Below are 11072 nucleotides of genomic sequence, written 5' to 3' on the forward strand. Positions count from 1 at the left end.
TTAGTAAAAATTTGCTTTGCGAGTAAGTGTTTTATTTGGATTTTTTTATTTTAAAATAATTTTTTGCATTTAAAATTTAATTGAAGTAATCGATTCAATGTTTTTCATGAGTTTGCATTAACATGTAATCAATACGGAATGGGATAAAGCATTTTTGGCGTGCTGTCCGAGGAGAGGGCTCCAAGCTCGGAATTTTAGCCCGAACCCAGAATACTCCCCCTCTTTAACTAGGATAAATGAAACTAGATGAAAGTGAGGTGATGGGGTGGAGGATGGATGCTGCAAAAAATCTGTCACGGGATAAAGGTGAGGGACTGTTATTTATAGCCATCTCTTCGCGCTGATTGGTTGGATGACCATGCTCCTCCCAAACTTAGTTAAATAAACTTCATAATATAGATTTGTGTTTGTGCTGTTCCTAAAAAAAATCTATTTCTTTGTTCCAGAGAAAAAAAATGAAAACCGAACAGGATTAGAATGACATGAGGGTGAACAACTACTGACAGAATTGTAATTTTCAGGTGAACTATTCCTTTAAACCTGCTGCTTTGACAAGAAATTAAAAAGCATAAAAATGAAGCTCAAACATCTAACGGTTTATCCGATGTGACGGGTATGACCGAGTCTTCAGTCATGCACGAGGCTCCGCTCAATTTTCATCTACTGACTAATTCAAAGCATCTCACCCTCTGACTCACGGCAGCTGACCAGTTTTATGATGAAGTCTTTGAGCTGGGCGATGCCTTGTTGAATGGCTGGCTGCAAACAGACCATCCACGGCTCTTTAGAGCAACATGCCAAAGTGTCCATATTCCCAATGGTCTGCACAGCCTGGGGAAAGACACAACACAGACTGGCATATGAGTGTGTTAATACTAATGAGGTTGTACGGAGGTCATAATTCATTGCTATGCTGACCAAAATGTTATATGCAAATGAGTCAGACGGCGAAAAAATAGGTTATGGAAAAAAGTGTCATACTTTGGCCAACAGCAGGAGAGTACGGCTCGTGCGGGCATCGGCATGTTTCTCTCGCAAGTGAAACAGTTTTGGAGACATGATGGCAGGTGAGATGAACCGCAGACATAAAAAGCTTGTTATGGCGATGAACTTGACTTTCTAAGGAAGTAGAAAACAGAATTAGGTCAAAAAAAGGCATCTGGGTATCACATGACTCCTAAATATTGCTAATCCAGACCCCCTACCTACTTGGCATACTGCGCTTTACAGACAGTAGTAGAAAAGTATGCATGTTTGATATGCACTCACCCGGTACTCTTGGTCAGGGAAGCGCTCCTGTACTCTGTGGTAGAGCTGATGGAAAGTCTGGCAGATGAGAAGAGGGCAGTAGGATGCAGATTGAAGGATGGAGGTGAGCAACTCCGACAGGTACGACTGCAGGATGCTGCAGCTCTGCTGAATGACATCAGATTCTGTCTGCTGACGATGCAAACCTGCACAGCTATTAAACCAAACAGGAAATGATATTTCATCTCACTTCCTTGAATTTAAAGTGAATCAGGATGAGATCTGCGTGTGGTTGGTTATTGACTTATTACCCTGCCTCTTTCAGTTCCACTTTACTGGGGTCCAGTTCCACATATTTCTTTTCTTCAAAGATTCGGTTTATTATGGGGCCCAGAAGTCTGTGTAAATATTGCATCCCAGCCACCTGCGGTGAGAGAACGAAGACAAGGTTGCCTTTTCGTTACAGTACTGTACACACACTGCACACATTACGCATCTCATTACGAAAAAAAGTTTGTAGGTTTTAGTCGTTTATAACGTGCATTTAAAAAAGCAACATTTGTTAAACAAAATCATTCAAAATATTCTTTATAATCATGAAAATACCTGAAACAATTTGAAGAACAGCGATATAAATATTCCTGTAGACATTTCCTGGAAAAGCATTTGCAATGCTACTTCTTCTGTGGCACAAAGAGAGTTTCTGCACGAGAGCGCCCCTTGGCTTTTGGATGTGCCGGGATTTCACCGTAATTCATTCAAATTCATTCATTGAGAAAAGGCGCATTTGCACGGTTAATCGTTACACCCCTAGCGTCAACGCATCTTCACATTGACTTAACATTGTGATCACTCGGGCTTGACGCCTCTACCGCAGCTGGCGTGAACGCAGCATTAGGAAAAAAAGGTACAAAAGTTGTCACTGGGATCAGGGGCGTCATGCACCAATTTTTTTTAAGGGGGCACAGTGTCAACAGCTCACAGAAATTTGTGCATACACAGACATCAAACGAAATATTATAGAGCTTTCAGTCTTTTCCATGGCACTTACATTTCTAACAATCTGAAAACCCCTGCTTTCATGCCAAAAAGCTCCAAAATAAAAGTGATGACTAACTTTCATATCAAATACTATTCAATCGGAATAATGACACATTTGCATCATATTTACATCTGAAACGGCATGTTTTATTTAAGTCTTAATGGCTTGTTTAATTGTGTCATTAATGCATTTTGCACAACAACTACATTATCATATAAAATTTATGTAATTTTAAATCCATAAAGTATATAAACAACGAAAATAACATAATAGCCACGTGATTGATTTTAATGTTCAATAATGATTTAAAAAAATATGTTTTGATAAAATTATTAGAGGAACGGATTTTTGCATTAAATTTTACCTCATGTGAGAATGTGAGATTCCGCGCCCGCGTGAACTCTGGCGAACTTTGGCGTTGTGCCAAGAAGATGATGAATCTCTACTAATATAACGTTGAGACGGTCACATTGAAAACCATACATTTTCTACACAGAGGACACATTACCGTACTGGGGTTTGGAAATGTTGTGAGCGTTTCTAACACGTTTTAATTCCTCAGATAGCCAAATGCAGCAGCAAGCCAGCAACAGCAGAGAGCTCGTGAGCGCGCCCAGACACTGATGACGTCTGCGACTGCGCTCTGACTGCAGCGCCAGCTGCCGCCAGAATAAAAGTAATGTAACATGATGAAAACACTATCAAAACGGCGAAAATCTCCGAAAAGTGACAAGGATGCAGCACAGAATGTTGTGCATATTAAACAGATTTAAAGTCAAATAACAGATTAATGGGCGCTTATTTGATTTTGAGGTTGGATGCAAAATCCATTGGCTCAAAAAACCAAGGGGGCAGATGCCCCCTCAGTTTGAATGGGCATGACGCCTCTGACTGGGATGGTAGTTTGAACTCTTTCCCCGCCATTGACAAGATCTCGTCAATTAAGAGAAAACGCTTCCCTGCCAATGACGAGTTTTTACGCCAATCCATATATCTACTATTATCCACTAGGTGGTGCTCATACCCAACTAACCCAACCAAACACTGAGCATCCACTTATCCAAAAACAGTAATAACTCAGATCTGATATCTTTCAAAAGTCTTACAAAAATGCAATTATCTCAGCTTTTTGTTAAAAAAAATGTATTTTTGAAGAAATCTTTTTGAAAGGTGATTAAAAAAGAACAAATGGAGAAAGGGTGAAACTTTTTAATTTGAAAACAGACTTTTGTGAAACTTTTGTCAAACTTTTGTGAAAATCATAAAAAAATACTGCGCTGGCTGTTTTTTTTTTTAATGCTGGTGGGGAAAGAGTTAAAAGGGTCCTAATCAGTGGCGGCCAGTGACTTCTTTTTTGAGGGCACACGATGCGGAGCTCGTCACAATATGTATGTAGCCCGTCGTGTGTGGTTAGTAATTTCAAAATATGTGTTCGGCGCGTCAAGTGAACCTATGTGCATCATGTGTGTTGTCAAAATAAGTGCCTGCTGCAGATGCATCTAAAGGGTTTATGATGCTAAAAGAGACACTCGCGTTTGCCAGATACTCGCATAATCTCATGCGTAATCAAAGTTTACTGTTAAGGGAGTGTCTTGCGTGTATTTTGTGAACGTGAGCGTCTCTTTTATCATAAACCCTTTTGACGCATGTGCAGCAGGCACTTATTTTGACAAGACACGGGCAGATGACACATGACATTCCGAATTCGGCCCCTATGAAGAGCAGTCACCAGCCGTCACTGGACCCAAATTTTAATGTACTGTATGTTGTTTCGCATGCCATTGTTCATTCAGTTCATCTTATGTGCACTTAGAGGACTTTGCTGAAAAATCTGTGTGCCGTTTAGCGGCTTCTGAATATTTCTGAATGGCCTGAGGCTGGGAACAGATTTGAAGCAAATGTATTTGATGAACGAATAATACCTGCCAAGAGCAATCATTTAATATCATTTTAGTAATCTTATATCAAAACGTAATAACTAAAGCATTCCTGTAGCTCAGTTGGTAGCGCATGTTAGCATTGGTTCAATCCCAGGATACACACGTGCTGATAAACTGTATACTTTGAATGCACGATAGTCACGCAAAAATAAAGTCTGCAAAATACATAAATGTGAATTTAAACTTGTTTAGCATTTAAGCTAATTTCCTTATTAGATTACTAAATTACTACACATGCCACACACCATATATTTCAGTATATTTACCTTCAAAAAAGACTCCATTGACTTGGAAGCTAATGAATTACTGCGAAATAAAGTGTTGGGTTCAGCTGAAAGATAGCAGAGAAAATTACATCGTTAAGATCACATAACCTGAAGTGAAAATGTTTTTGTCAAATCCGGTTAGATAAAAAATTATATTTGAGTGCTTCTTATTTGCTTACTGGTCTTTTCAAGCTCCAGTTTGAACAGAACATCCAAGAACTCCTTGACAAGCCCTTGACCCAAAAACAGCTTCACTAGATTATTAGCCACTTCCTGTCTGCTTTCCGCCGTAGTCGTCTCATCCATCAACATGATGAGATCCGGCCAGTTGCCCTGCAATTAACAGTCATTTAACGTAGGTCGCAAATGAGGCTAATGCTTCAAACCGAAAATATACTCTGTGCAGTTATATTTTTAAACCTATAATAGTTTGGCACTTTATTTCTCATCCAATTCGGCACGAGTACGGCATCACATGCATACAAATGAGATCCAAAATCCGCACACCAAATTGCCATCTTGTTATGAGGAATATGTGACGTGAATGTGAGTGATGATGCACGGGTATGTTTGTCGAAATGGCATGAGACTCACGTTCAGTTGAGAGCCGACCGATTGGCTGAGCAGCTCAGTAAGAGGCTTGTAATGGCTGGATGGCAACACGACCTCATCTCTGAGTCGTAACTGCAGCCGCAGAGAACCCAGAGTTCCTCTGAGAGACAGAAAATTGCAATAATATTGGATAATACATAGGGACGCAGTGTGGAAATCATTATAGAAATGACTCTACAAGGTATATAACATATACGCATCATGTGGTGGGATCATGGGATATGGTACTGTATATCACTATAGGCATACTCTTCCATGGTACTGACTTATCATACTCATAAACTATTGTAATTTTAAGTACCCTATTCATAAACCATGGTGGGTCGCCATACCGGGGTACTTTTCTCTTAAAGGGACACTCCACTTTTTGGGAAAATATGCTCATTTTCCAGCTCCCATAGAGTTAAATATTCATTTTTACAGTTTTGGAATCCATTCAGCCGATCTCTGGGTCTGGTGGTAACACTTTTAGCATAGCTTAGCATAATCCATTGAATCTCATTAGACCATTAGCGTCACGTTAAAAAATGACCAAAGAGTTTCAAAAAAATTTCTGTTTAAAACTTGACTCTTCTGTAGTTGCATCGTGTACTAAGACTGACAAAAAAATTTAAAGTTGTGTTTTTTAGGCAGATATGGCTAGGAACTATACTCTCATTCTGGCGTAATAATCAAGGACTTTGCTGCCGTACCATGGCTGCAGCAGGCGCAATGATATTACAGAGCGGCCGAAAATAGTCCACTTGGTAACTTTCAATATTAGGAGGGGACTATTTTCGGGCACTGCGTGATATCATTGTGCCTCCTGCAGCCATGTTATGGCAGCATAGTCCTTGATTATTTTCGCTAAAATGAGAATATAGTTCCTAGCTTTATTGGCCTAGAAAATCGCAATTTAAAATTTTCCGTCTACCTTAGTACACAATGTAACTACAGAAGAGTCACGTTTTAAAGTATAAGTCAAATTATTTAAAAAAAAATCCAGTTAATTTACTCACCACCATGTCATCCAAAATTTTGATGTCTTTCTTTGTTCAGTCGAGAATATTCCAGGATTTTTCTAATTTTAATGGACTTTAATGGACCCCAACACGTAACAGTTTTCATGATTTTTGAAATTGCAGTTTCAAAGGACTCTAAACGATCCCAAACGAGGCATACGGGTCTTATCTAGCGAAACGATTGTCATTTTTGACAAGAAAAATAAAAAATATGCACTTTTAAACCACAACTTCTTGTCTCTCTCCGGTCCTGTGACACGCCAGCGCGACCTCACGTAATTGCGTAATGCAGTGGAAAGGTCACGTGTTACATATATGAAACGCACATTTGCGGACCATTTTAAACAATAAACTGACACAAAGACATGAATTAGTATCATATGACATACAACAACGTCGAAACGGTCCTCTTTCTCCACACTTGTACTGTAAACACTGAGGCGTAGTTTCGCATACGTCCTCCGTGACCTCTTGATGTGATGTCATATTACGTAAGGTCGCACTGGCGCGTCACAGGACCGGAGATAGATGAGAAGTTGTGGTTTAAAAGTGCGTATTTTTAATTTTTCTTGTCAAAAATCGTTTCGCTAGTTAAAACCCTTATGCCTCGTTTGGGATCGTTTAGAGTCCTTTGATACTCCGTTGAAACTGCAATTTTAAACTGCATTAAAACTGTTAAGTGTTGGGGTCCATTCAAGTCCATTAAAATGCGCAAAATATTTGAATGTTATCCTCAAAAAACATTATTTCTTCTCAACTGAACAAAGTATGAAATCAACATTTTGGATGACATGGTGGTGAGTAAATTATCTGGATTTTTTTTTTTTTTAAGAAAATGGAATTGTCCTTTAAATAGGAAAAATATGGAAACTCTTTGGTTATTATTTAGCGCAATGCTAATGGTCTAATCAGATTCAATGGATTATGCTAAGCTATGCTACTGTAAACGTGCCAGACCCGGAGATCAGCTGAATGGATTCCAAAACGGTAAAAATCAAATGTTTAACTCTAGGGGAGCTGGAAAAAGAGCATATTTTCAAAAAAGTGCAGTGTCCCTTTAAAGGGATAGTTCGGCCAAAAATGATATTAAACCCATGATTTACTCACCCCCAAGCTGTCCGAGTTGCATATGTCCATCGTTTTTCAGACAAACACATTTTCGGATATTTTAGAAAATGTTTTAGATCTTTCAGTTGATTAAATGTAATGTTACGGGGTCCACCCATAGTCCACGACCTTCAAGTCCAAAAAAAGTGCGTCCATCCTTCACAAATTAAATCCAAACGGCTCCAGGATGAAAAACAAAGGTCTTCTGAGGGTAATTCGCGCGGTGTTGTTGTATAAATATCCATATTTAAAACTTTATTAACGAAAATAACTACCTATCTAAGACTCCTCTGTATTCAGGAGAGAGTATTAGCGTAGTGTACGCACTTTTCTTAGTGACGTATGACAAATTCGGAGGGCGGGGGCACAGAGCAGCAGCAGAGTAGCCTCCGTAGGCTGCGTAAGCACTCATCCTGAATGCGGACGTGACTAAGATGGCGGCGCCACCGGAAGGTATTTATTTTAGTTTATAAAGTTTTAAATATGGATAATTCTACAACAACACCGCTCGGATTACCCTCAGAAGACCTTTGTTTATCATCCTGGAGCCGTTTGGCTTTAATTTGTGAAGGATGGACGCACTTTTTTTGGACTTGAAGGTCGTGGACTATGGGTGGACCCCGTAACATTACATTTAATCAACTGAAAGATCTAAAATATTTTCAAAAATATCCGAAAATGTGTTTGTCTGAAAAACGATGGACATATGCAACTCGGACAGCTTGGGGGTGAGTAAATCATGGGTTTAATATCGTTTTTGGCTGAACTATCCCTTTAAGCGCAGAGTATAGTGTGTTGAAAAAATGGACTATACTTCAGCCTTTAGGTCCCACTTGTGTATTAATAATTGTTTTTAAATAGTGAGACTGTAAAAGTTGGCAGCTTGCCAGTAAATGACTGATTCCCATATGTCTTATCACAATGTACACATACTGTATTGCAACAGAAGCTTATATAAACAGCAGTTAAAAATAAATACGCCCATAATCTGTTTCACCTTAGAACATATGTGAGGGTTTTACTCATAAGTAAATTTAAAAAAAAAACACAGCAAAATCTTTCCAGAAAGTAAAGTACAGCAAACAACATTAAACGTAATGGCTCCATTAAGGATATTATTCTGAGCACAACAAAACATATAAAACCAAACATTAAATGTTATTACCGGGTGGCCGTGTTAATGTCTTTTGCTATTTTAATAGAAGAGAAAATAAGGGCACCGTGGCAGCGTTCAGTGACAATTTGGTTTCCGAAAGGTACATCTAATGCACCTCAAGTAAAAATGGCTCTCAGTGTAGGTTGAATACAAAATGCCAATGTTCAGTTCCTACTAACCTACTTTGTTAAAAAGTATATTCATGCATTTGTTTGTGATTATTATTACTTTAGCTCATGTAAATTTGGGACCCTAGACCACAAAAGAATAGCCAGGGTCATACTTAAAGCAAAAATCATTATGATATTAAGTAAAAATCATCTTTTATGAATATATTTAGTACATTTTCTACCATAAATATATATCTTTTTTATTTATATGTTGCTATGGACTTCATTTGGAAAATGTCATAGTCGATTTTCTCAATATTTTGATTTTTTGCACCCTCAGATGACAGATTTGGGCTATAAATGTTGTCCTATTCTAACAAATCATACATCAGTGGAAACCTTATTTATTCAACTTTCAAATGATGTATAAATCTTCATTTCGATTTTTGTGGTCCAGGGTCACATTTTGTTATGCATATGTGTATTATATTTTTTTCACATGTCACTCTCTAAATATCTAATATTATCTGAATATCATATTTGCAATGGAGTTTATAATGAATAACTGATATTACAGTCACTTCACACGCTCTTGCACTTTAAAAAGTGGTTAATAGTGAAGGGAGGGTGGAAATTGGATGACTGTATGTGCGTGCGTGTGGTGGGTGCCATTATAACGGCCAGTCACTGAACAGCAGGCAACAGATGGTGGGCAGACAAAAATCCAATCAGCAAGAAGACGGTGAGGGAGTGAGAAAGAGAGAAAATAAACAAAAACAACAACAGCTTGATTTTTTCACTGAGATGAGAGCGGATCACCCAAGGGGAGCTAGAGATTATGGGAGATTAATGGGAAACCTTTCATCAGAATGAGGAAAAAACATCTTATAGAAATATCACTAATTACTTCTGGGATGTCATTGTGAAGCGTGAGAAAATATAAAAAATAAGCAAATAAATAAGATGGCATGACGATTCATTAATGAGATTTAAATGATTTCACTCTTGCACGACCTACAGTCAAATCCTTTGTTTAGTATTGGCTTTGACATTTTAATTCCCATCTTGTTTTTTTAATCTTTCCAGAGTAGAATAAAACAAACAATATTTAGCTGGAATGGATGAATGCATGTCTATCTATCTATCTATCTATCTATCTATCTATCTATCTATCTATCTATCTATCTATCTATCTATCTATCTATCTGTACTGTATATCTGTCTCTGTCTGTCTGTTTGTCTGTCTGTCTGTCTGTCTGTCTGTCTGAAAAAATGTACTGTATTCTATCTATAAACGTTTTCATCGGACGCACGTGATACACGTCTGGATCCGAATTTTACTTCCGGTTTCGTTTTTTAATGGTCTGACTAGTTGCTAAACTGATATCTTGAACAAATGCCTCCTCGAAAATAACAAATATTTTGGTTTCCCAGGTAATCTATGTGTTGTTTTTTTGCTTGTTATATAAATAAACTACGTTTATTTAAGAACTTTGTTGTTGTTTATTCTTAGCGGAGCTTACTGGAAGTTACGTGCGGACCGCGACAGCCGCTTGTTTATGTTGTTACTGCTGAAACGATCTATATGTATTTCTGTATGTCTGTCTGTCTGTCTGTCTGTCTATCTATCTGAAAACTGTATTCTGTCTATCTGTCTGTAAAACTGTTTTCTATCTATCTATATGTCTGTCTGTCTGTCTGTCTGTCTGTCTGAAAAAATGTTGTCTGTCTGTCTTTCTGTCTATTTATCGATCCATCTATCTGAAAAAAATTATTCTGTCTGTCTATCTATCTATCTATCTATCTATCTATCTATCTATCTGTCTGTCTGTCTGTCTGTCTGTCTGTCTGTCTGTCTGTCTGTCTGTCTGTCTGTCTGTCTGTCTGTCTGTCTGTCTGTATGTCTGTCTGTCTGTCTGTCTGTCTGAAAAAATTTACTGTGTTCTATCTATATGTCTGTCTGTCTGTCTGTCTGTCTGTCTCTCTGTCTGTCTGTCTGTCTATCTAGCTAGCTATCTGAAAAATGTAGTCTGTCTGTCTGTCTGTCTGTCTGTCTGTCTGTCTATCTGAAAACTGTATTCTGTCTATCTGTCTGTAAAACTGTTTTCTGTCTGTCTGTCTGTCTGTCTGTCTGTCTGTCTGTCTGTCTGTCTGTCTGTCTGTCTGTCTGTCTGTCTGAAAAAATGTACTGTGTTCTATCAATATGTCTGTCTGTCTGTCTGTCTGTCTGTCTAGCTATCTGAAAAATGTAGTCTGTCTGTCTGTCTGTCTGTCTGTCTATCTATCTATCTGAAAACTGTATTCTGTCTATCTGTCTGTAAAACTGTTTTCTATCTGTCTGTCTGTCTGTCTGTCTGTCTGTCTGTCTATCTATCTGAAAACTGTATTCTGTCTATCTGTCTGTAAAACTGTTTTCTATCTATCTATCTATCTATCTGTCTGTCTGTCTGTCTGTCTGTCTGAAAATAATATTGTTGTCTTTCTGTCTGTCTATTTATCGATCCATCTATCTGAAAAAAATTATTCTGTCTGTCTGTCTGTCTGTCTGTCTGTCTGTCTGTCTGTCTGTCTGTCTGTCTGTCTATCTATC

The 11072-nt window shown here is 38.2% G+C and overlaps 1 protein-coding gene across 1 annotated transcript in view; it reads right to left on the bottom strand.

Moving 5' to 3' along the window:
• rasa4 (RAS p21 protein activator 4) overlaps positions 1-11072 on the bottom strand; it is a 58703-nt gene that overhangs the window by 7922 nt on the left and 39709 nt on the right. The window contains exons 9-15 of the mRNA XM_065284239.2: positions 5091-5208; positions 4676-4829; positions 4497-4561; positions 1560-1672; positions 1270-1462; positions 982-1119; positions 687-831 (exon numbers count right to left, since the gene is read on the bottom strand). Coding sequence (XP_065140311.1) covers positions 687-831; positions 982-1119; positions 1270-1462; positions 1560-1672; positions 4497-4561; positions 4676-4829; positions 5091-5208 — 926 coding nt within the window. The remainder of the gene's footprint in view (positions 1-686; positions 832-981; positions 1120-1269; positions 1463-1559; positions 1673-4496; positions 4562-4675; positions 4830-5090; positions 5209-11072) is intronic.

Source organism: Paramisgurnus dabryanus, chromosome 5 (assembly GCF_030506205.2).
Source record: "Paramisgurnus dabryanus chromosome 5, PD_genome_1.1, whole genome shotgun sequence".
NCBI classification, from domain to species: Eukaryota; Metazoa; Chordata; class Actinopteri; order Cypriniformes; family Cobitidae; genus Paramisgurnus; species Paramisgurnus dabryanus.